The 25890-nt window shown below is 51.1% G+C and overlaps 1 protein-coding gene across 1 annotated transcript in view; it reads left to right on the top strand.

Annotated features, from left to right (window-relative positions):
* The window catches only part of WLS (Wnt ligand secretion mediator), a 34503-nt gene extending 9266 nt beyond the window's left edge, over positions 1-25237 (top strand). The window contains exons 2-12 of the mRNA XM_051625516.1: positions 4238-4510; positions 12642-12766; positions 13908-14069; positions 14986-15122; positions 15509-15677; positions 15834-15931; positions 16239-16302; positions 17479-17622; positions 19248-19331; positions 21174-21327; positions 22400-25237. Of these exons, the coding sequence (XP_051481476.1) occupies positions 4238-4510; positions 12642-12766; positions 13908-14069; positions 14986-15122; positions 15509-15677; positions 15834-15931; positions 16239-16302; positions 17479-17622; positions 19248-19331; positions 21174-21327; positions 22400-22509 (1520 nt within the window). The 3' untranslated portion in view covers positions 22510-25237. The remainder of the gene's footprint in view (positions 1-4237; positions 4511-12641; positions 12767-13907; positions 14070-14985; positions 15123-15508; positions 15678-15833; positions 15932-16238; positions 16303-17478; positions 17623-19247; positions 19332-21173; positions 21328-22399) is intronic.
* The last annotated feature ends 653 nt before the right edge of the window (positions 25238-25890 follow it).

The following is a 25890-nucleotide window of genomic DNA, read 5'->3' as shown; positions in this document are numbered from 1 at the left end:
TTGTTTGGTGTTACAGAATAACACTGTCATCTTTGAGATGACACCACTACCAGCTCAACACAAGACTGAGTGGTTTGGGATAATTCAAAACTGGAAGCAACTCATCCTCTGTCCTTCCCCTCTCTCTTATCTGCTGCTGTTTCTTGGGGACATAGCTTGAGAAAGTCCACCTGCTTGAGCCATGGGCTGTATGGTCATTTCAATAGGAAAAGTGAGAAAAGTCTCACTGGAAATGACATGCAGTGATTGCTTCCATCAGGAAGGTGCAGCTAAAGTAGCTTTGAAGCCTTTAAGACAAAGGTGTTTATAGCATAAATGCAAACAGGCCCTCAGGAGGGCAAACTGCTCCCCAAACTGGTATGAAAACCAACAAACTGCAAAGGAGAGGCTGCTCAGACTCTCCAGGGTTTATTTTCCTGCCTGTGCCTGCCTGGATTTTTCAGGAAGGTTCAGTGGGGGTCTGTCCCACGGGAGGAAGGAGGGCTCTGCTGGTGGCTGTCACCCCCTGCTTCCCATGGGCACAGGCTCCCTGCAGAGCCTGGCTGGTGCTGGGGGCCACCCTCTCCCTGCACTTCCCCAGGGGAGTTTGTCCTCCTCATCAGGGGGGGTTGGACGTGTCCATGGGCAGAGCTTGCAGCCCTGCAGGCTCCATGCCCTGGCTGCTGGTGGGCAGCACTGCTGAGGTTTGAAGTGAGGGGTCTCTGCCCTGCTCACAGCCCCCAGACCACACTCCCCAGCAGCTTCTGCAAACCCTTCTGGAGCAAACCCCTCCTTACCTGCCAGCCCCTCCCAGAGGTACCTGCCTTGCTGCAGTGCTTCCCATCATCACCACCGGCAGGTTGGAGCACGGGCTGAGCCACTGGCTGGTGCACAAACTGCTCCTTAATTGTCCCCAGGCTGACATGTCCCACTTCACATCCCAAGCTGAGCCACCTCCCAGCCCGCGGGCTGAGGGCAGCCTGCTTGGCACCACCTTGGCACTGACATCCCTCCGTGCTGCCTTTGTTTTGCTTAGCACTTTGTAATGCTGTTCCTTGGCTGGGCTGCAGCTTCACAAAGCATTTTGATTAGTTTTTCTTTTTTTTTTGCTCCACTTGGTCCAACACCCACTCGAATTTTAATGGGACTGGAGCCAAACAAGTCATGGAAGCCAAGTGCTGATGTTTGTTTGGGGTGCAGTTCCCAACAAGGAATAGATACAGTAATTGTCTCTAGCTCCTCAAAGCTGTAACTTTGGCAGAGGGGACACTTTGAGATAGCCTGCCAAGTATTTTAAATCATAATCAGTCAGTGATGAAAACATGTATTTGTGGCTATAATGAGTTGCACCAAAGCAAGAAACGTTTGTCTGCTCTGTACAAGTAACAATGTCTCTTAATTCAGAAATGCCTGCTTTGAAATCACACAAAGATCTGTCAAAGTTAAAAAGCTCTGAGAGCTTGGCCTGAGTGTCTGGCTTATTTCACAACAATATTCCTAATACTCACTTGCAGCTGCAGCTTTAGCCACGGTTACCAGGCTCTGCAGCCAGGCATGAGAGAGGAATGTTGCAGTTGTGTGCTCTTGTGGCACATCATTAAAGCCTCCTGTAATCCTGGTCTTGCTGTTGGAGTTGGTGGTGGTTGTTTTTGGTTTTTTTTTAGTTTGCTTGTTTGTTGAATGCTTTACTTAGTTCTGTTTTGCTGTTTCTTTTTGCTGTGCCAATGATTTGTTCTTTTTTTTTTTTTGGGGGGGGGTGCTGCTGTAGGGTCTGAGCTTTCTGTGGTCCTGGAGGGCTGCTGGAGATGGAGCAGTGCTGTGTCATCTGGCCAGCATCTGTATCTGAGCTGTGGCAGGAGCAGGGCATGGACCTGGGGTTAGCTAACCCCTTCCCTTTTAGCCCAGCCTTTGTGCCTTCTCAGCTGGAAGAAACTTTCTGCTGTCAAAAAAAAAAAACAAAACTGCATTTTTGCAATTTTTTTATAAACAACTGCTTTTTAATAACTTCCTCCCAGCTGGCAGGTTGAGTCACCTCTCCCCTGCCTGCAGGAGGGAGCACAGATGTCACCTTCTGGTGAGGGTGCAGTGCAGGGCTCCTGGCTGGGAGCCTGAGGAGCAGCAGAGCTGCTGCTGTGATGCTCTGGCCAGCTCTGAATCATCTGGGTGTAACGGGGCTGCCCGGAGCTGCCTCTGCCCTGGGGGAAGCTGAGTGGCCATCGCTCACTTTGGGCTTGTTTTTATCCTCTGAACACTTGCAGTGTGCAGGGAGGATGTTCCTGCCTGTGTTTTGGTGGGCTGTGGTCTGCCCTGGCATGCCTCATGGCAGCATGAGGATGGGGACAAGGTGCAAACAGCCCTCAGCAGGAGCCTGCTGCTTTACCCCACTGCTGCACGGCCATCCTGGTGCCCTTTCCCTGGAGACTTGGGCATTAGGTCCTCTGATGTTCCCTCTGCCTGCAGACCTGTTGCTCTGTGAGCTGCTGCTGCTTTAACTCCTGCTGTAGGAACACTTCAGTGCTTCTCCCTGGCATCAGAGCATCATTGCGTGGTTCAGTTCAGTTGGTGGGTATGGTTTGTTTGTTTGTTTGTTTTAATTGCAGGCCTTATTTTCAATTTTCAAAGGCCTGGATAGCTTGGGGTTTTTCATGAATGCCATTTCACAAGAACTTTTCATTTCTTCACATTCTAGTGAAAACAGGAGAGTTGAACTCTTTAACAGCTTAAAAAGAAGTTTCCCTGCTCCACCTGCTTCCCCAAACCTGTGAAGCTGGAAGGAATTGGCTGCAGTGTGTCCAGTGGTACCTTCCTGGTGATCCTTCAGAAAGCAGGAAAGCTCTGGTTGAGCTGCAGAGACATGCTCTGGGTGTCAAAATGTGCTGAGCTGGCTGTTGTGCAAAAAACCACTTCTTCCTATGGCAAAATGGGAACAGACCCATAAAGGGACAGGGCAATTATTGACCTTCTGGTCATTGGACTTTCTGACCCGTGGAAGCCCCTCAGATCATACTGAGGAGATGAGAAACTGGAGCATCTCCAGCTCTGCTCCCTTCCCTGGTCTGCCAGTTCTGTGATGCAATAAAATATTGATTTCTCAGATGATACAGGAAACAGGGCAGGAGAGCTGTGGTAAGAAGTCCTTGCATGGGGAGAACTCTGCTGGCAATAGACTGGAGTTTGTAAGAGCCTTTTCTTTCCCTCAGAATTGAAGGTGGTTTATGCTGTGATTCTGGCTGAAGGTGGGGTGCATTTCTTTTCTGCTTCCATCCCTACTTGTACTTCAGTTTCTGACCCCTCACCAACGTGGAACCCAAGCAGTATAACCCTCCATAGTTTTAGTTCCCTGATCTGGGATGTGACACAATGAAAAGGGTCACCTTGTGCACGGGCACAAAGCCTGTCACTTGCTGTGGTGATGGGGATGGGGCAGAGTCTGGGGGGTGTTTCAGAGCCAAGTTCTTTTCCCTCAGTATCTCAGAGAAAACCTGTGGGGAGAAGAAGACACAAATCTCTAGTTGTAATAGTCCTGAGTTCACACCTGACTTCCAGCAAGAGAAAGCAGTACCTCCAGGCAGGATGCTTCTCTCTGGTTAGCAGCACTGGGAGAAGGATCATGGAGGTGTCCTCCTTGCCCTGTGTTTTCCATGTTGGGGCTTTTGGTGAGGCTGAGATGGTTCCCACAGCAAGCTTGCAGATGGCAGGTGTGGGTGGTGACCCTGGGCTGGGTGAGATGAGAAGTGGTGCTGCTCTCTGCCATTACCAAGGATTTTTAAGCAGTCATAGCGTGGTTCAGCAGCGCTTCAGAGCTCCCTGCCCAAGGGAACGTGTGGCTCACATCCCTGCAGTGCTCCTGGCCCTGCTCTGCAGGACCATGGGGTGTAGGATTAGTTCATTTCTCTGGGTTTGTGATGGCCACGTGCTTTGCAAGTGGATTTGCTCGAGTGAGCAAGCTAGAAGAGTGTAGGCACAGGAAAAGGTGCCAGTAACTTTCTGTGTGATCTTGGTGTAACTGAGGTGGCTGAGACTGAACTGGCAGTCTCAGCTGATCCTAATTTCACCCCACTACAAAGTCAGCAATGTAAGTCTGTAGACCTAATGAACTTAATTACTTAACTGCAGGATCAAGGAGCTGTGAAGGAGAATCATTCCATGCATTTGTTTGGCCTTCAAAGAGCTGAACAGGGAGCTGCTTATTTTGGTGGGGAAGACACTACGTGAGATACCCAAAGATGCTGAAAATGTGGTTCTCTTCCATTTGCAGCTCCCAGCCCCACTACAGCTGTTCCTTACACGTCGGTGAAGTGCATTGATGTGAGGAAAAACCACCACAAAACCAAGTGGCTGGTGCCCTGGGGAAACAACCCCTGCGATAAGCTGAAGGACTTTGAGGAGGCGGTGAGCAGGCAGATCGAGGCCAACGACATCGTGTTTGCCGTCCACATCCCCCTCCCCAAGAAGGAGATGAGCCCCTGGTTCCAGTTCATGCTCTTCATCATGCAGCTGGACATCGCCTTCAAGATGGACAACGACCTGAGTAAGTCCATCATTCCTTAGGTGCTGGCTGGGGTCTTCTTTCCCAAGGGGTTTGTCTTGAAGTTGCTTTTTCTCCTGCGCTGCGTGTTGAGCGCGGCGGTGCCTGCATGCAGGGAGGTGATGCAGGAGCACCTTCTAAGGGGGGAATCGGTAGTGAGACCTGTCAGGGTGTATCTCTGCATGGAGAGCTGCTCGTGCTGCACTAGTGAGCAGGTAAGCAGATGATGAGCAGGTTCCCTTGTTGAACCCTTGAAGGAGGCTGTGAAGACGTGGGATCGGTCTGTTCAATGAAGTTACAAGCAACAGGACAAGAGGTAATGGCCTCAAGTTGCACCAGGGGAGGTTTAGATTGGATGTGAGGAAGAATTTCTTCACTGAAAGGGTTGTCAGGCATTGGAACAGGCTGTCCAAGGCAGTAGTGGAGTCTCCATCCCTGGAGGGATTTAAGAGTTGCATAGACATAGCACTTAGGGCTGTGGTTTAGTTAAGGACTTGTCAGTATTAGGTTGGTGGTTGGACTAGATGGTCTTTTCCAACCAAGGTGATTCTGTGACTCTGTATGTAGACCACCAGCAGCTACCTGGCTTTAAATCCAGCCTAGTTCCTGGGTTTCAGGCTGCTTCTCAAGATATTCCAGGGTGCAGAGTGCACAGCACCAGTTTGCAGCTGCCTCCTGCTCCTGCCTGTTCCCATCCCTTCTGTTGGCTGGCCAGGAGCTGCATGGTGCAGCCTCCTCAGGTTTGGCTGGACAAGCTCTCTGACCCCTTAGCAGGTTGAGTTGGTCACTGCTGTGTGAGTGCCAGGGCCACCACTGAAGATCTGCTGAAGCAGATGGGGAGTGGGGACATCCCTTCTGGAGGCAGCACATCACCTCTCTGCCCAAAAAAATCTTTTATACAAAGACTTGACCTGGGTACCAGTTTCCCAGTGCTCACGACTTTCATCCATGGTGTGTTGCTCCATGTTTGCCAGAACGTTTTGTGTGATGAGTTTCCAACCTGCAAGCAAAAGTACTTAGTAAATTAAATTATTGATCCATAAGTTTCTTATGAGCTCCTCATGCAAGGGTTGCTCCTATCTGAGTTTTCAAACACACACTCCCCATCAGGGACCAGTTGCAGAAGAGCTGGTGTTTGTTTACTGACCCTTGGTCATAATAACAACTTCAGCCTCTCTGGGCTATGGTTGGTTGCTGGGGAGCTGAAGTAGTTGCCCTGCTTTCCATCAGTTGTTGTGAGGTACATTTTTTGCTAAGGTTGGATACTTGCAGATGGAAAGTACCTTCTGGCCTTGAAACTACAGTGGTCCCAATTAACTGAAGAACTGTACAGGAACTGTGGAAACAGCTGTTTTACTGAGATTCACCCTTAGTACCTGGAAGAAGATAAAATATGAAAAACAAAACTACAAAAAAAACCAAACCAAACCCCAACTCAAAAATAGCCCTGCAAAAAAACCTGCACATTTATCTTGGGAGCAGCAAGGGCAAGGCTGAGCAGCCTCTTGCTGAAGAGTTGTACCTGTGTTTGTGTTTTGAAGTGTGTGGGGAAAATCCCCTCTCCAGCAAGTATCACCAGTCAGTGGCTACACAATTCACTGTTCAGACTGGTCTGTACTGGGGCTGCTGCAGCTCTCCCTCTGGCTGCAGCTTGGCTGGTCTGAGTGTTCACATCCTGGGGTGGATCAGAGCAGGGAGCAAATCTGTTTGAGAAGGTGGCTGCTGGGCTGGGGATGTGGGCTACCAGATGTGGGTGCAGTCTGCTCCCAGGGACTGCTGCCAGGGCACCTTCCAGGTGCTGAAGCTCTCGTGACAGCTTCACCTTCCCCTCCTTGCTTTGCCTGCTCAGCGTGGACCTGTTCCTTCCCAGCTGTTTCGTGTCTCATCAGCAAGATAAGTTAAAAATGAGGCTGTGTCAAGCCTACGTGGGTATTCTTATCCCTGTAATTATCTCTAAAACACAGCCAGAGTAGCTGGGTGACTTTATTAAGGCCTCAGCTTCTTGGAGATGTCGTGATGGTGTTTAGAGAAATAACACTTTGTTCTCAGGCTTTTAAAGTCCAAGGGCTGAGCTGGAGTCAGTAACTGGCTGAGCACCCAGGAGCAGGTTCCTGAAATGCTAAATAAGCTTTTGACAGAGTCTCCTTTCTTGGGGTCATTTTTTGGGCTGTTCAGTGACCGTGTCCTTCAAAAGTAGGAACTACTTTGAGATGGAAAAGCAGGAAAGCTTGTCTGGGGCCTCCCAGTGAGTAATAAAAGCAAGGTTTGGGGTGAGCCCCACCCCTTCTGCAGCTGGGAGAGACTTGGTTTCTGGTCATTATCAGTTAAGTGGCTGCTGGTGGATTTTGTTTATAAGAAGCATTTGGAGACAGAGGGACATGAATACTTCTCCTGGTGTGAGCTTACTTGGCACATCTTGAAGGTTTCACTTCATTGACTGCAGAGAGCATTTTAAAGGCTGTTTTCCTGCACTTTGTGCCAAGCTGAAGGCAGATGCAAATGAAGTGTAAAATCTGAAGCTAGTGAGTAACTCAGCTCTTGCTAGTTTGTGTTGTAACAGATTAAATAAAAATCGACCTGGTTAAGCCAAAAATCATTGCATATGTGTCTGTATCTGCTGCTGACTTTGTGTTTGTGTTAAGAGCTTCATTGATCAAGTAATTGGAATCAGCTCCTCTGAAGAGGCAACACTAAAGATGTGAAAAGCAATCATAGAATGGTTTGGGTTAGAGGGACCTTAGAGATCCAGGTCAACCCCCCTGCCATGGGCAGGGGCATCTCCCACCTCCCACCAGACCAGGCTGCCTTGGGAACTTCCCTTGGATCTTCAAAAAGCAGATGTTTAGAATTGGTTTTGAAATGCAGATGTCTTCAAGCTGCAGATGTTCAGAGGCTGGGCTGCTCCCCTCCTGTTCATCCTTCATGGGAAGCTGGGAGAGACTCAGACCTGCAGTTTCTCTGAGGAAGAGGCTGTTTCTGTGCCCAAGCTGTCTGTCCTTCTTTAATGCATTGTGCATTCAATTATTAAACTGAAGCAGCAGCCATGCTCTGGTTTCCAGCCCCAGGAGCTCTCCTGTGCACCAAAGGCTTCTTTTGAAGCTGAAGGGTTCACTCCCTTGCTGCACACCCAGGTCTGGTTCCCATGGTTGGCTCTGAGGAACACTCTTGGGGCCATTCAGCTCTTCAAGGACTGTTCTCTAAAACAGCACCTGCCCTCAGAAGGACAGTCCCAGCTCCCAGACAGGATGGGCAGCCAAGCTGGCTCCTGGATCCGTCCCCTTCCCCCTGGCAGAGCAGCACTGTGGCCATCCAGGGATGGGGTGGCTGGTAGCAGGGTGACATCCCTTTTCCTGGGCAGGTGGAGCAGCTGCCTGTGCTCCTGCACATCAGATCCACTTTAAAAATTCATGGCTGCTTTGCTTTACTTGTTTCTGTTGGTAGATCTTGCTGCTGGGCTCTCATGGGGAGGATGCCCCAGAGAAGGGTGGGAGGATGTGCTGTGAGCTTGGAGGGGATTTTTCTTTTTTAAATATATTTTATCTGTTTCTTTGGGCTGGCCTGCTGCTGTGGTTCTGGGCCACCTGCATTTGGCAAGCTGCAGTGTTCTGAACAGGGACCATGAGCCCTTCCCTTGGAGTTGCTTCGCAGCGTGACCTGCTGCCTGCCCAGAAATAATCCTGTGGGGTCTCTCCTTGGCTGGCACGGGGAGCCAGGAGCTGCTTGTCCCCTCACAGCCACAGGCTGCAGGAGCCCCAGAGCTGGCCCTGCCTCAGTGTCACCTGCTGGAAAAGTAGACCTGGAATTGCTGAGCACTGGATGGACATCCTGGGATGCTGTGTCTGGAGGGAGGGGGTTCCACTCTGCTGGGCTCTGGGTGGTGACACCTTTATCAGGTGGTATGAGAGCATGGAGGGACCTTTACCAATTTTCAGACTTAAAAAACCCCACCCAAACCTACTTGTTTTCTTCTCTTTTTATTTTTAGTGAACTTAAAACATTAGTAAGTGAGAACAACTTGTGGTTTCCCTGCAGTTGGGAGGCGACTGTGAACAGTCAAGTGCTGCCAATGCCTGCTCAGATTCATCCAGTTTGGGTCTCTTGGTTGGTTTTGTAATTTTAGAGAGCTGGTGAAGCATGGAAGTGTGCTGCAAATGATTCCAGCTCTTCTTCTCTTTGCTTACACAGACTCCTTTCCAGGCAGCTGTGTTAGCATGCAGCTGGCACGGAGCTGTCTTCTGAACAGCTTCTCTATTTTTAGACCATCCTAATGGGAGTGAGGGTGTCTTCTGCTAATATCACACTAGGAAGTGGATCATGGGGAAGATCTTCAGCACTGAAGGTAGAAAAATGTGTTGGTGGTGCTCAGTGTGTGTCAGGTACCAGGGAGTTCTGTAGAGAGGGGTCATAGATCTGACCTGCTCTGGGGCATCTCATGTCCCTGTGAATGGAGAGTCTTTGAGGAAGCTCCAAGCTGGGAACCCCAGCAGGAGCATGTCTTCTCCAAGTTGGTCATCACTGAATGCATAGTCACCTTGTAGGGTTTTCAATATGATTCTGGTGAAGCTGTCACTGCTCATGTCAGAGGGGATTTACCAGGCTCCACATGAATAGATGGTATCTACCAAAACTGCACGGGCAGTTGCATCTCCTGGTACTGAGATTTCTACCTACTTATTTCTACCCTCTGTTGTTGGGAAGTTCTGGACAATCTTGATGAACATGCATGGAGGAGCTGAACGATTGCTTTCCTTGAACATGTTAGCATCTGGGAAGCTGAGCACAGCTCTGCAGTAGCTTTTTCTCCTCCCTTGCACGTATTCTTCCTCTTCTGCCGTGGCTCAGAATAATTAAAATACTCTGCTTTCTCAGCACTTCCAGAAGTAAAAACTGGCTTGGCTGCCAGTCTCTTGCCTCCTGTTCACTCCTCCCATCTGCTGTTTTGATGGTAAATAAGACCTTTTATCTTGAAGCCAGGTGTGGTGGAACATCAGCTGCTGCTTCTCTCCTCCCGCACAGAGGTGCACAGGCACTGCCCTCGGTGTCCAGAGGACTCTGGGGGTGTGGATGCTGTGCACAGAAGGGCACCCAGCCCCGGGTTGTCTGTTCACCTCCTGACGTTTTGCTATTGATGTGAATAAGTCATGAATCTTCTTAAAAAGCAGTTCTCTGCCAATGGTGTGTCACTGTCCTCCTGCTCCTCATGGACGAGGGGGTTTGCTAATGACAGGTGAGAGTGAGCTGACATGGATATATAGATATATCTCTATCTCACAGAATTGTTCTGGTTGGAAAATACCTTTTAAGGTTGAATCCAACCATAACCTAATTCTACCAACCATTCACCCAGCTCTGCTAACTCCAGTCCTTAAACCGTGTCCATCAGCACAACATCTACATGTCTTCTAAACACCTCCAGGGATGGTGATTGAACCACTTCCCTGGGCAGCCTGTGTCACTGCTTAATAACTCTTTTAATGAAGAATTTTCTTCTAATATCCAATCTCAACCTCCCCTGGCACAACTTGAGGCCGTTTCCTCTTGTCCCATCCCTTGTTCCTGGGGAGCAGAGCCCGACCCCCCTGGCTCCAACCTCCTCTCAGGCAGCTGCAGAGCCAGCAGGTCTCCCCTCACCTCCTGGTCTCCAGGCTGGACACCCCCAGCTCCCTCAGCTGCTCCTCAGAAGACACCTCATATTTTATGCTGACAATCCTGAAGGGGTTTTGTGCAAAACTCCATGTGAATGGGAGATATTGTCCCAACAAAGAGACTGATGGAAGCTCAAAGTGCAGTTGGAACCCGTTGCTCTGGAAAAGCAGGCACTGATGTATCTCCTGCCTTCTGCTTTTCATACTCCTTGGCAGCAGCAACATTTGGATTGCAAAGATGAAATACTGAAAGCTGGTTTTGTTGGATTTAATCCCGAGCATTCCAGTTGGTTTTATGGCTTCTGAAATGAAGTTTGTAGTTCTTTTTAGCCGGGCCAAGTTCAACCTTACATTCCCATTTATCTGTTTTGCTGGTCTTCTAAATAGCAGATCTGAGATGGCAAATTAAAGCTTCATGGAAACGAAACTAATGGCTGCTGTGGAGAGGAGCTTGGTGTCAAGCTGGATGGTGTAGATCATGTGTGCAGAGAAAAAATGCTCAGAGAAATCTGAATGCATCCACATGAAGGCATAACAGAGCCACCTCCGAGCACTATGAATAGTGGCTCTGAACCAGAGATAGCATCCATGCCCCTTCCCACCAGCTTGGATGGGCATGCTGCCACATATCCCAACAGAAATGTCACTGGGAAGTCATTCTCCAACGGTGGGTGGCTCTGTGGGCATCTTCCAACACTTTTCCAATGGCTGCAGCTCTTGGAGTTTGGTGGTCGAGGAGAAGAGGCTGGGTTGTAGCCTGCTCATTTCAGAACGTTCCTCTTCTGGGGCCTTCCCTGGGATCTGTGCCTGGTAAGCAGGAGGATTCAGCATCTGGTGGGGCTGGTACAGACTTGCCTTGGGCTTATAAAGCATGTTTGTGTGTTGCTGCCTGGCAGGCTCCAACTGTAACTCCTGTCTTCATGACCTTGCTCAGTTCTGGCACCTAAATGAGTCTGTTCCAGCCCCTTTTCCTCCTTGCAGTGATGACCTCTTGGCAGCACCCTTGCAGGAGCATATTTAGAAGCAGTTGCACCCCATACTGTTACCATGAGTGTGCTCAGGAGAGGATGAGCTGTTTCCACCTGGGTTTAATGTGGTGACCTTCCCTGGGCACACAAACTCCATGTGTGGATTTCCTGACGTGCCAGTTGGTCCATCTGTAAAGGCAGGAACAGGTCAGTGCTGCAGGGGGCTGGGGAGGTCTTCAGAAGCCTCCTGTAGGATGGCTTGAGCTAAATAATACATGTAGAAAACATCAGCTCCACCATCTGCAGTCATTCCCCAGGATTTTCCAGCAAATCCAGCACAGCTAAACTTCAGTGTTTGAATGTTCTTTTTAAAGGAACTTTATGTAGTGTTTCCTTGTTCCTCTGGAAACCCTGGCTTATCTTTGCAGAGCAGAGGATCCTACTTGTGGGCAATTTTGCAGCCGTTGGTACTTTTGGTGATGTATTTTGACTTTTCCCAGCAGTGTTTTTCCCTGCCTCCTCCCTTTTCATCCCACCCAAAGACCTCTGTGATGTCCTTTTGGATCAACTCTTTCTGGTAGAGCACATCTTTGAGGGGCATGTTCTGAACCTTTCTATTCAAGATGTTGGGCTTTTGGTGAGCCCACAGCCATAAGAAACATAAGGTTGTGTTTACAGATGACTTCTGCCATCACATCTGAAGGAACAAATGTATCATTACTTGCATAGTTTCTCCTTTATACAGTTCATTTCCCTATGACAGTTGTATATTTCATCTCTTTTGTGGTTTTCTGTACCTAAGCACTATTTTTAGGGTGGGTTTAAAGCAAATCCTATGATGCAATAGAGTTGTTCCTTGAAGCAGAAGGACCTAGTGCCTACCTTGGGTTACCTGCAGGAAGCCTGCACTGAAGCCTGTCATCTTGTGTCCCTGCCCAGCCCAGGATGGGTTGTTTTTTGGCTCTCTCTCTGGCCCTGCAGCTCTCTGGGTTCCAGTTCTATATGAATTGTTGCTTCTGGTGCTCTGTGAATAAGCCAGGCTCTTCCCCCACAGCCCTCCCAGGGGCTCCAAGTCATGTGTTAGAAAGATGTCAGACCTTTATGGCCAGGAAAATTATTTCTCCTCCACTTCAGAGGAGAGAAATGTTTTGGAAAGGATAATGTGCTCTGTATAGTTTCCACTCCCTTCTGGAGCTGTGTGCCTCTCGGAGGCCCTCCAGTGCTGGGAGGCTCTTCCACCCCTCTGCTGTTCTGCACCAGTCACAGAATCATAGAATCATCAAGGTTGGAAGGGACTTTAAAGATCATCCAGTTCCAACCCCCCTGCCATGAGCAGGGAGACACCAGACCAGGCTGCACAAAACCTCATCCAACCTGGCCTTAAAAACCTCCCTGGGCAACCCATCCCAGTTCCTCACCACCCTCACAGTGAAGAATTTCTTCCTCATATCTCACCTACATCTCCCCTCTCTCAGTTTCAAACCATTCCCCTCTAACAAGCCTGTCCCCTTCCCCTTGCAGAAGAGAATGCAGAGATCACCCTGGACGTGTCCCTGGCCTATCGTGACACAGACTTTGATGACTGGAAGGAAATAGCACGTGCCATCGAGATCAGGAAGCTGAAGTGCACCTTTGGCTCACCAAAAGTAAGGGGTTCTGCTGGTGCTGGAGGCAGAGAGATGAGGGGTTGGGGTGGGACTCGTGCTTCTCCTTTCCTTCCTGGTGCTTCTGAGCTGCCCAGTCATTGCTTTGAAACGTGTCAGCTTTCTCTTGGCTCAGAAGCTCTGGAAGCCTAAGGAGCTCCACAAGCAGCTGGTTCTGTTTGGTGATACAGGAGGAGGGAATGAATTCAGAGGTAGGGTTAAAACTAAGGAAGAAAAGGTGTGAGGTGTTGCAGAGGTGTTGTCTTCTGCAGCTGTGGTCAGGCTGGAGCTTTCCTTTGATCCTTTGAGATTTGTATACCCCAAATCATCCAAGAGAATTTGGACCTTTCCATATTGTTCTTCCACGATGGACAGAACCTTCTTCTTCAGGACTGGTGAGGAGACAGCCCGTCAGGGACACTGAAGCACTCAAAAACCTGGAGAGGTGGGGCAAGAGTTTCTTAAAATGACTTCTCAATGCCCCCAGCCACCAAGCTTAGGAGCAGAGAGAACAGCTAGCAGTGAGATCAGAGCATCTTGTTCCAGTGAAGGTGTTTGTACTGCAGAGTAATTCCTCTGCTTAAATCCATCTGGTGTCTCCTTACCATGCCATGTTTTACAGCTCTGTGTCTTGCATCCCATCTCCCAACCCCCTTCAGCACCCCCTTACTCTTCCAGCAGGCCCTGGACACTTCCCTACAGCCACCCAAAGGCTGTAGGTAGGTAGGGGGTGTGGAGGGGAGCACTGCCAGTAGAACAGGACTTGAGAAACTCCAGAGCAAGACACATGTGAGAACATTGTGTGTTCAGTTTTGACTCATGTTGTGCTTGTTGAGGGAGGAAGCTCAGATCCCTTGTCTTTAAACACATTTAAGAGCCCAAGACATGAGCCTGCTTGAGTGCCAATGCTGTTGGCTGAATGACCCAAAGCAATCATAAACCTGAGCAAAACTGTCCCCAAACCCCCTGATGTTCTGCAGACTTGCACAGACTCTGCCCAGGTGATGGCTGGAATTAACCAGCAAGCTCTTGGTGCCAGCAAGACCTTTGCAGATCCTCAGGGTGGAGGCTCTGCTGGTCCTCCCGGGGCTGACCTTGCCGGTCCTCCCGGGGCTGACCTTGCTGCTCTGTGCCCTTTCACCAGACCCTGGACTCGGAAGGGCGTCACTATGACTGCGAGTTCCTGCCCTTCATGGAGATTGGGAGCGTGGCCCACAAGTACTACCTCATCAACATCCGCCTCCCTGTCAACGAGAGGAAGGGCATCAACGTGGGCATCGGGGAGATCAAGGATATCCGCCTGGTGGTGAGTGTCCATCCTGCTGCTGCCTGTGGTGCCTGCCCGGCATTGCTGCAGCTCTCTTCTTGATCTCCTCCACCATCCACAGCAAGGTCCTGCTCTTCATCTTGGGTAGCCCCTCCCTGCAAATCTGACTTTCCCCCTTCCTGGGGGGTGCCCTCTTTGCCTGCTGTCTTCTGAGGAGCCCTGCACAAGCCTTGGGCAGTGCCACCCTCCCTCACTGCCCTGTGAGCACCTCCAGAGCCAGGCTCTTCCCACAGCTCCAAGAACTTCCCTGTGTCCTCCCCAGCACAGTCCAGCTTGGGTGCAGGGTCCTCCACCAGATTAAGCTCTCTCACATAGGAGCTAAGGAGGAGCAGAACAGTAAGGTTCAGGGGGGACATGGCTTGTCTTGGAGGTGGCCATCACCAGGTGTTTGGGGTGGCTCTCAGCTATCCTCATTCCTGCCCTCACTTGAGGCTTGGTGGCCAGGGATGCTCCCAGCTGGAAAACCTCCCAGCACTGTCCCTCTCAGCGGGAGGAGCGAGCCAGCCAGCTGTGGTGGCTGCAGACGGCGGTGGGAGGGCCTGTGTCTGGAGACACGCATTAATTTGGCCGATGCTCTTCCCACCAGTGGTGACTTGGCTTCACGAGCATCCCGCCGCTCGTCTGAGAGCAATCCTGCCAGCTTTTTCCAGGCTGCGTCAGAGCGCTCCCCTCTCTCCTGCTGTGGGTGGTGGTGGTTGTTTTCAGGGCTTGTGAAGCCACCTCGGATGGCCTGGGTGCTGAGCAGGCACTTGCTGCCTTTCCCTCTGTTGGACAAACCTTGTCTTGCCAAGAGTAGTTGCATCTCCGTGAGCTTCCGTGTGCGGCCGCCCGGGTGCCTCCTGCCAGCTCCTGGGAGGAGTAATGGTGTTAAACCCCACGCCTTGGTTTTCTTTAGGGTATCCACCAAAATGGGGGCTTTACCAAAGTGTGGTTTGCCATGAAGACCTTCCTCACCCCCAGCATTTTAATCATCATGGTCTGGTACTGGAGACGGATCACGCTGATGACACGCCCTCCTGTCCTGCTGGAGAAGTGAGTAGGGGCTCGTGTCCTGCCTAGGGTGACCCTCAAGCAACAGGACTCTGACCGAGGTGGCCACTGCTCCCAGGCAGAGCCCACGGTTGGGAAGAGAGGGTTGGTCTCTTCTCCATCCCTTCCCTCCACCCTGAGAGCAGGAGACCTCCATAGCTTCTCTTTTCTATCCCATTAAACCCATGGAGAACGAGTAGCTGTGTTTCCCCGTGGCTTCTCAGGGGGCCTAGCCCCAGGGGGGTTGCTGGCAGGAGGAGACATCCCACCACCCTTGCCCATCCAGTGCCAGGTTTCCTCCTGTTGCTCCGCACACACAGCTTTGGTTTCGAGGCCCCGTGTCCTTGCCTCGCCAACCAATAAAAGAGATGGTGTTTCTGCCTCTCCAGGGTCATCTTTGCTCTGGGAATTTCCATGACATTCATTAACATCCCTGTGGAGTGGTTTTCCATCGGATTTGACTGGACTTGGATGTTGCTCTTTGGAGACATTCGACAAGGCATCTTCTATGCCATGCTGCTGTCCTTCTGGATCATCTTCTGCGGGGAGCACATGATGGTGAGTACGACACAGGAGGGATAGTGGCTTCCAGCCCTGCTTGCTGCCAAACCTGGCAGCTCCCTTCTGTGTCCTGAGTGTTGGAAACCATGACCCGAGGGGGCTTCAGGCTAACCAGCTTTTCCTTCTCCTCCCACCCCTTGACCCTGGGATTAGGACCAGAATGAGCGGAATCGTCTCTCAGGGTACTGGAAGCAGGTTGGACCCATCGCTGTTGGCTCCTTCTGCCTCTTCATCTTCGATATGTGTGAGAGGTGGGTGCAGCAATGGTCCTGGGGTGCCTCTTCCCGGGGTGCCCCTCCCCAGCCACCTCCTGCAGCAGGGACCAGCAGTTTAGCCCCGTGGCTGGACACGCAGCCCCATCTCATGAGCTGTGCTGGTGTTGCCCAGCAGTGTGTTCTGTCCCACAGGACCATAAAGAAACGCTTCCCACCCTGTCTCCTCCTCCTCCTCTGTGTGGGAAGCAGCGTGGGTGGCTGTGTCCAGGCTGCAGAGCCTGTGTGGGGCTCTGGGAGCTGCTTGGCTGCTGTGGCAGCTCCCTGTTCTCTCTGCTCTTCCCAGGGGCGTGCAGCTGAAGAACCCCTTCTACAGCATCTGGACCACCGAGGTTGGCACGGAGCTGGCTGTATCCTTCACGTGGCTTGGGGCAGGCTCTGGCTGTGTCTGCAGGAGAGGGGGGTGTTCTTCTCCTGTCAGGCACCTGCAGGGGGTGGGGAAACAACCTCCTTTTAGCAGGCCAGGGGTGGGAGGGGGCTCGGGTGCTGTGGGGAGAAGCAGTCATAGAACTATGAAATGGTTTGGGTTGGGAAGGGACCTTAAAGATCATCTAGATCCAACCCCCTGCATGGGCAGGGACACCTCCCACCAGCCCAGGCTGCTCCAAGCCCCATCCAACCTGCCCTTCAACACTGCCAGGGATGGGGCAGCCACAGCTTCCCTGGGCAGCCTGGGACAGGGTCTCACCACCCTCACAGCACAGAATTTCTCCCTCACATCTCATTTCCATCTCCCTATTCCAGCTGGAAACCCTTCCCCCTGCTCCCATCCCTCCCTGCCCTTGTCCCAAGTCCCTCCCCAGCTTTCCTGGAGCCCCTTCAGGCACTGGAAGGTGCTCTAAGGTCTCCCTGGAGCCTTCTCTTCTCTAGTCCTGGCAGGTTCAGGGGCTGGGTATCTCTAGGGACTGGTGCTATTCTCAGAGCAGTCACCATGGAACTGAACCTCCCCTCAAGATGTCAGAGCTTTGGAGGGAAGCACAGGAGATATGTGTCCCGGGTGTCACCACAACAACCCCAGAGCCTGGTGGCTCCAGCAGCACCTGCTCTGCTCCACTGTCCCCAGCTGTGGTGGCATCTGCTCTGCGTGCTGCCATTCCTGGAGCACACCTTGCTGAGGCATTCCCATTATTTGCTCCATCCAGCTGCCAGCTCCCATGGGAGGGCTGTGTCCCTGCCTTCATTTTGACCACCAGCTCCCCCTGACAGGAGCCTCTCCAGAGATGCTGCTGGCTGGGAACAGCTTCCCAGAACTTTGCAGATTCCAACCAGGCAGCCATTCCCGTGGGTTATCCCTGCTGACTGCCACGCCAAGTACTCTGAGGGGGATGTGAGGGCCCGTGGTCCCTGCCCCAGCACAGCCCCACTCCCAGGCAGGCTGCCATCCTGGGGGGCTGCTTCCCACCAGGAGGTTAATTCACCAGGAGGTTAATTATGCTCTTTGGGATGATGGTAAAATAAGCACCAAGCACCGTGTGCTCTGATTTCTCTTCCGCTCGTGGCGTTTTCTCTTAACATGCACTGCCCAGATGGCCTTTATTATAGTGGCAGGGATCTGCCTGTGTCTCTATTTCCTCTTCCTGTGTTTCATGGTCTTTCAAGTGTTCAGAAACATCAGTGGAAAGCAGTCGAGCCTCCCAGCCATGAGCAAGGCTCGCCGCCTTCATTATGAGGTGATGTCCCTCCTGGTTGCACAGGCTCTTTTATTTTTGACCCTGAAGTCCATACTGAGACCTTCTCTACCCATCTAGTCCTGAGCTGGAAGAGCTGATCTGTCTGGGCTTTCCTGTGTTGCTCAAATCCCCCACAACCTTTTTTGTTTGACTGCCATGAAGTTTCTTATGGAGTTGGGTCTCTAGTCCCAGTGCAGTGTTTTAAACTCAGGAGGTATGTTGGGTAGCTCCCCTGCCCTGTGAGTGGCTGCCATCTACCAGCTCACTGGACAGTGCTGGAGGACAGAAGAAAACAGCCCAAATCACAGTCTAAATTACTCTGGGGGGTAAGCCTATCAGTTCCCCATACCCTCATTTCTCCTCCTGTAATACCAGTTATTGTGTTGAATGGAAAGTATTGCCAAGACCACCCTGTTCCATGGTGTGAATCCAGATTTTGGGGGGGTTTTCCTAACCAGGTTGCAGGAGGGGAAACTGTCCCACCAGGACCCAAATGGGAGAAGCTCAGCCCATGGTTTGGTACGTTACTTCTGTCCTAGCTGTCCCTGGCTGCTGCCAAACACGAGGAGCTCACTTTTAAGTGATGGACATGAGAGGACCTGTTGTTCCCATGGGTGTGTAAATATTCATCACCTGTGTTGTCCTGTCAAACAATGGTCACTTCTGATTTAATCAGCCCAGGTTTCACCTGTCAGGAGAGCATATAAAAAAAACAGCACTTCGGACTTGCCTGGATCAGAAGGTGATATTGAGCTGGTTTTTCTTTCCCCCTTCCCCTTTAGCAAGAGGCACAGGACTTCAGCTCCTCTTGTGGAGCTGCGGTGGCCGAGCTCCATGTACAAACATCTGGCAGGCACAAATCTGGTCTGGAAGAGTTAAATTAATAGTCATTTGTTGTCGCAGGGTGGCACAGCAATTAAGCACAGGCTGACATTTCCACCAAAATTCCAGAAACAGGTTTAAAAAAAACCCAACACACAAAATGAAAAGAAAGCTGTAAGTAAAACTCTAAGAGCAGTGCAAGGCAGGAGTGTCTGCAGCCAGACTGCCAGCCTGGGTCCCCTGCCACCCTCTGCCCTACAATCCGTGTCCTTCTGTCCTGGCTAGCGGAGTTGTGCCAGGCGTTGGGAATTGCTACGGTGTCCTCCTGGCCAGAGGAGGTGAGGATTAGCCTGGGAGGGACTCAGAAGCCGCTGTGGATCAGCAGCTGCTCTTGCTGAGCCGTGCAAGCTCCCCACAGATGTTTGCTGTAGCGGGGCTGGGAGCTGCCGGGCTGGCGGGCGGGCGAAACCCGCGGCGCGCGCTGACCTGCCTCCTCTTCCACGTTCACTCGTGGTAAATCAGGCACAGAAACCAATGTCATGGAAAGCAAGAGCTGCCCAGACACGCACGCCCCGCTCGGAGCACCCGGGAGGAACGCAGACGTGTGGGGAGCGGAGAGTATGGGCTGGCCAGGGCAGTGGGTGGAGGTTGTTTTGCTTTGGGGTTTTGTGGGTTGGGCCTTTTTTTTTTTCCCCCCCCTCCTTTTTCTTGACTTTTATTTTTTTTAATACTTGTGTATGCTAAAACCAAAACCAGGTTTTGTGGATTCTGTGAATGTGACCAGTGACTTTTCTCTTACACAGGGGCTGATTTTTAGGTTCAAGTTCCTGATGCTCATCACCCTGGCTTGTGCAGCCATGACCATCATCTTCTTCATCGTCAGCCAGGTGAGTGCTGAAGCTGCCCCCTCTGAGAGCAGCAGTCTGCAGCTCCCTGGCTGCTGACAACATCAGCCAGCTTGCTCTTCAGTCAAGACGTGCCTGTTATAAGCAGATTTGCTAACAAGTTTCTTTCCAATAAGCCATTTTCACTTCTTTGAAGCACTGCCATGAAGTGGCTGAGGCTGAAGCCCCCCCGGTGGCTCAGGGCAGGGCTGGGGCTCTGCTCTTGGCAGCACCAGCCAACACGGTTCAGTCCTTCCTGAGAACCCAGGAGGAGGAAAATGTTCTGTGCACATTGAAAGAATCCAATGCCTTTGTGTGCCCATGGAGAAATAACACAATTCAGCCTTCCCTGGGCTGACTTTGCAACCCTGCTGTTCCCAGAAGAATTGGGACCTGTTTGTTCTGAGCTCTGCTGCAGTCTCTGCTGAAATGAGCTTAGGTCACTGCTTAAACGTGCTTCGGTTTGTTCCAACTGACTTTTAAGTTTGCCTCTGTTTCAGAGGTGTCATTTCTGGTTGTTCCTAAGCATAAGCAGCTTGTAGCTTCAGGAGAGCTGAAGGTCCAGGATTACAGGTGCAGCAGCAGCTTCTCCCTCCCTGCACCACTTCAGCTTTGGGGTACAGGGTGGGTCCCTGTGCAAAACACAGCAGCAGATTATTTTGCTCTTAATCATAGAACCATAGAATGGTTTGGGTTGGAAGGGACATTAAAGATCATCTAGTCCCAACCCCCTGCATGGGCACGGACACCTCCCACCAGTCCAGGTTGCTCCAAGCCCCATCCAACCTGCCCTTCAGCACTGCCAGGGATGGGGCAGCCACAGCTTCTCTGGGCAACCTGGGCCAGGGTCTCACCACCCTCAGAATAAAGAATTTCCTCCTAATGTCTCACCTCAATCTCCCTCTTCCAGTTTTGATCCATTACTCCTTGTCCTCTCACTCCCTGCCCTTGTCCCAAGCCCCTCCCCAGCTTTCCTGGAGCCCCTTCAGGCACTGGAAGGTGCTCTAAGGTCTCCCTGGAGCCTTCTCTTCTCCAGGCTGAACAACTCCAGGCTGAAAAATCTGTTAAGCCTGAAGCAATGGTTTGAGGAATGCCACTTGGCACTTAGATTCATCGTTGTGTGCTGATGACCATAATCATGTATCATAGTCATAATCACAAGGGCATAACACAAACAGTCTTGTCCAGCCGCTCTTTCCAGCCTGGTTTAGCTTTCATCTCTCCCTCTTCTGTCTTTCTTTCATGGCAAGCCAGCATTTCAGCCTGAACAGTCTGTGTATCTTCAAGGACTATTAATATTGATGATCGAAGTCATATTAATATTGATGGTGTTTTTGTGAATCTTGACAAACCTCTGGGTGTCTAGGGCTGGTGCTGTCAGCCAGGACCCTCTGCCAAGGCAGCAGCCCATCAGCTTTCCATGTTATTCATGCTGGTTTTCCTTCTATCCAAGGTCTATTTATGGCAGACTGATGCTTGCAGGTCTAACTAGTTGTCTCCTGGGTGGTGCCCTTTGCGTGGCAATCTTTGAGGAGCACATCTGTTATGGCAGGGGTATATTGCAGAGTGGGAGAGATTTTGTCGTGTTGAAGAGTGGTTAATCAGAGTCAAAGAAAACCTGATGCACTTGTGTTGTAAGGACCATTTTTTCCCTGCAAATAAAGGCTAAAGAGGCCAACCCTGCCCTGACTCCTGTGTCACTGACTCTCTTATACTCCACTTACTCCATCCTGTTGAATTCCTGCCGATTCCCTCCAAGTTGGGAGCCTTAGGGGATCGCTCCTGTGTTTTTACAGAACCTGCTGGTGCTGACAGGCCCGTGTGTCTCTGCTTTCCCCTGGGCAGGTGACCGAAGGCCACTGGAAGTGGGGGGCCATCACGATCCAGGTGAACAGCGCCTTCTTCACCGGCATCTACGGGATGTGGAACCTCTACGTCTTCGCCCTGATGTTCCTCTACGCGCCGTCGCACAAGAACTACGGTGAAGACCAGTCCAATGGTAAATGCCTCTACGTGATCTGAAGGCTCCCCTGGGAAGACAGTAAATGCCTCTACATGATCTGAAGGCTCCCCTGGGAAGACAGTGATAGCAAGAGGGGGGTGATACCTTTTTGTGCAAGTGTTGGGTCTGTTTGTTTTTTTTTTGCCAAAGCGCAGGTTCAGCACATTGAAACGTTGTGCAGATGATGGTTTGGTTTTCCTGGCAGACATTTTAATTGATGTCTAGATTAGACAGGTTGGAGCATTTAGCCGAGGCTGTCTTAAAACCTTCTAGGTGGTTCTTCTGCTTTTTAGCATTGCCCAGTGTTGATTGTGTAGCTCAAATGGAGGGATGAGGAGAGAGAAAACAAAAACCTGGGCACGTGGAGATTGGAGGTGCTTTTGGATTCCTTTATCCGTAGTCTTCAGTGGCACAGAAATTGTCTTTTGCTGATATCCGTGTAGCTAAATAGCTGTAAAGAAAAGCATTTATAGAAGTGCTGCCTAGTCCATAGCTCGGGTACCTCCTGTAAGCCTGGAGGGATGTTGTGGTTTAACCTCAGCCAGCAACTAAGCCCCACACAGCCACTTGCTCACTTCCTCCCTGTGGGATGGGGAGAGATCAGGAAGGGTAGAAGTGAGACAGTTTGTAGTTTGAGATAAAAACAATTCAGTCTGTGAAGCAGAAGCCATGCACAAGCAAAGCAAAAGAAGGAATTGGTTCACTCCTTCCCTTTGGCAGGCAGGTGTTCAGCCATCTCCAGGGCTCCATCACGCTGAACAGTGACTTGGGAAGACAAATGCTGAATGTCCCCCTCTTCCTCCTTCTTCCCAAGCTTTACCTGATAAGCATGACCCTCATAAGGTGTGGAACATCCCTATGGCCAGTTGGGATCAGCTGTCCCAGCTGTGTCCCCTCCAACTTCTTGTACACCCCCAGCCTACTCACCAGTGGCGTGAGAAGCTGCTACAGAGAAAATCAACTCTGTCCCAGCCCAAGCCAGCACAAAGGGATAAAGCAGACCTTTAGCTTTCTCATTGTGAAATATTTTATTCTGAGACCAGGCTAACGGAGTAACTTGGTTTCCCAGGTGACCTGGGGGTAAACAGTGGGGAAGAGCTTCAGCTGACCACCACCATCACCCACGTGGACGGGCCGACGGAGGTTTATAAGCTGGCTCGCAAGGAGGCTCAGGAGTGACACTGGTGGCCTCAGCTGGGACCCTGAGCCGGGTGGAGAGCAGAGGACCACACGTCACCCTCCATCAGGAGACCTCTTGGACCTACCCTGCTTCTCCAGCACCCCGTCCCTAGCATGTTTCCACCAAGCGGTGACACGGAGCAGAGCGTTTGTGAACTCTTTCATAGGGTGTAGTTATTCCCGGGGGGAGGGTTGTGTATCTTGTGCGACACTCCAGCACGTAGAAACCTGCCAGCAGAGCATTAAGGTTGCAAAGTCACCCGTTCAGAGGTCAGGAAGGGGCAGAGCTGACGTGGGGCAGTTCCTGTTTACCTGCTGTGTGCAGGGAGCTCCATCAGGCAGCACGTGCCCAGCCCCTGGAGTCTTCTTCTTGCATCCAACTTGAAATGAGGTGTCGGTGGGAAGGAACCAAAGCTGATTTTAAAAAAGATTTCATTCCACCATCTGTAATTGCATTGAACTTTGCCTGAGGTTGTTAGCACAGCCCTGCAACTCCCCAGCAAACCTCTGCCCTGGGCAGGAAGCGTGGCCAGGATGGGGAGGAGGCTGCTGGCAACAAATAAGGCTTTAGCAGAAGCAGTAACACGTCCTCAGTAGGTTCTCCAGCTGTTTGTTAAGTACAGGGGAATGTAAAAATGGGATTTCTCAGGCGAGTTGCAGGAGAAGGGAGTGCTCCTGTCCTGAGTCCCCAAAGGTGCCAGACTCACAGCCAGCTCCTGCCTCTTACAGCCCCTCTGGCTTCCTTCACTTCTGCCCATTTCCTCCGTCCAACCCTTTTGTTACAGTTAATTCGGTTTTTTGACTGCTCAGGTGCCATGGGGAGATGGGAAAGGCCCTTGGAGGGACAGTGCATTTCTGCTTCCAGTTCCTGTGAGCTGGGCAGGCCTGCTCTTCCCTGCACTGTTGGGGTGGGGCACATCTCTTGGATGAGATGGATTCTTCCAGGGATTATCCCACTTGGAAAGATCTGCTTGTCACACACTAATGCAAATATTTGGCTTTGCAGAGCAAAAGCAGGCAGTGAGGTGCTTGCCCCATGCTGTGCCTGGGGGGAGCCAGCTGTCAGACTCTTACCAGTGCAAGGAGAATGGGAACCAGTATGGGATGGAGGAATAAACTGGAGCATGCTAGGGACCAGTTCAGAGAAGTATTAATGGCTTGTGCTGGAAGAAGTGTGGCCAGAAGTTCTGTGGTGCTCAGGGCTTGGAAAAGAACCTGAAGATGCAGAGGTTTTCACCTCTAGTGACTAGTAAATGCCTGTGTTATTAACTGCTTGTAGATATGGAGCTCAAACTCCCAGTTTTGTCCCTAAAAGATAAAAATCTGCTGGTGCTGCCTTTGCTGAAGGGGCAGAGGTTAGGGAGAGAGTAGGGAGGCTTCCAAAGCCGCTGGCAGTCCTCATGGGTCCTGGCACAAAGCCTGTCCTGGACAAGGCAGCACGTTGAGCTCAGACTCTTAAACATCTACAGTTGCCCATCAGTGGTTAGAGTGCTAGGGCTGCAAAGTGACAGGGTAATTAGGAAGTGGCAGGGGTGGGATGGCTGATGGAACAGGCATCCAGTGCCTGTGTTAACCGTGCGACTGAAGCCCGGCCCTGCTGCTCTGCTCCTGAGGCTGGGGCTCTGCGCAGGCTTCGAGGCATCTGGGGCTCTGGTTTGCTCTGGGAGATGCTGGTTCTTCACAGTTCCCACCCCAGGGAGCAGCTGGTACTCACTGATGCCCGTGCCTGCCTGCCCCTGTGCACCCACCCCGCTGTCTGCAGCTCCAGGGGCAACTCCAACCATCCCTGGCACCATTTCAGGCATGTTGGGAACCAAATACAGCACCAGCTGCCCTTGCCTTTTGCTTCCCCTTCCTTGTGTTTCCCAGGACAAGTCAGTACCTCAGCTGGGGTGAGGTGTGCCATTAATTCTTCCTTATTTTCCCAGTCCAGCTGGGAATGGGGCTGGAAATCCCTGGTGTGCTGCTGTGTCTGGGCACCTGAAGTCACTGTAGCACATGAAAAGTGCTGAAAACGACTCAAGGAAACAGCTCTGGGTGATTTTTATAATTTTTTTTTGCATACTTGAACTGAAACAACATTTTTAATAAGTTTGGGGGTTGTCAAGGCTGGAATGCTGGAAGGAAATGTAGTTTAAATTAAAAAAAAATGAAAAGGAGGGGGCACACTTCTTGGAATAAGCACTGGGATGGCAAAATGTGACTGGTAAGCAGCTCACATAAAGAAAAGAAGGGCTGGTGGGTCCAAGCAATGTTCCTGCTTGCAGAGCTGTTCCATTTAAACTAATTAATTAACACACATGGTCGGAACTCCGGCCTGGTCCTGGCTGGGTGCTTGACTTTGCAACTTTAAGGTCCTTTTTACCTGGGGTTCTTACGTGATATTTATGTTGTTCTTCTGATAGATGTGTCCGTGGTTTCTTTTCCAGCTTAGTTATAGTGTTGCATTTTGTAAAGGCTCCTTCCAGAAGGGGGGTTGCAGCTTTCAAACCAAACTCTGTGTCAAACACTAACACTGTTTACGGGGGGCGTGTGTGTGCGTGTGTGGGTTTGTACTCCTTAATTCCTAAGCCCTACTCATACGTCCCAGAAATAGTCCCTGGGTCTTATTAAAATATATACCTTTTTTTGTTTGTTTGTTTAGGTCAAGTTCAGTTTTTACAGAGTGCTTTAAGCAACCTGGAAAATGTGTAGTTTTGTTAATTGAAATAAAATGCATAATATTGTGGATTTGTGGTCGGGCTGCTTCCCTGCCCAAGCTATTGGCTCTTCTTGCATTTGGTCTTCAGGCAGTTCTTCAGGTTTGGCTTGGAAGGGACCTAGGAGATCATCCAGTCCCAACCCCCTGCGTGGGCAGGGACACCTCCCAGCAGCCCAGGCTGCTCCAAGCCCCATCCAACCTGCCCTTCAACACTGCCAGGGATGGGGCAGCCACAGCTTCCCTGGGCAACCTGGGCCAGGCTCTCCCCACCCTCACAGCAAAGAATTTCCACCTCATGTCTCACCTAAATCTGCCTCTTCCAGTTTTGATCCATTACCCCTTGTCCTCTCACTACAAGCCCTTGTCAAAAGTCCCTCCCCAGCTTTCCTTTGCTTCTCCTGCATCTCTCTCCACGTGCTTCCTGGTGCAGAAGCACGGTGCTTCCATGCTAATGAGGTTTTAGACCTTCAAAACCTTTGCTTTCAGCCTCATTGTTAGCAGAGCCATTTCTGCTTTGTCTCTGGAGCATGGCTGGCAGCACCCCATGCCTGCGGGACCGAGGAGGAGCAGGACCAGGGGGCTGAGCCCCTCATCCCACCGGGTGATTGAAGTCTGCTCCCACCGTGGGGCACAACGCTTGGGTTTTCCTTCGGGCTCTGTCCCTTGGACCTGCCTGTCGC

The sequence above is a fragment of the Apus apus genome, chromosome 7 (assembly GCF_020740795.1).
Source record: "Apus apus isolate bApuApu2 chromosome 7, bApuApu2.pri.cur, whole genome shotgun sequence".
In the NCBI taxonomy this organism is placed as follows: Eukaryota; Metazoa; Chordata; class Aves; order Apodiformes; family Apodidae; genus Apus; species Apus apus.
Note: the sequence above shows the minus strand (reverse complement) of the source record. Positions and strands in the feature narration are given on the sequence as shown.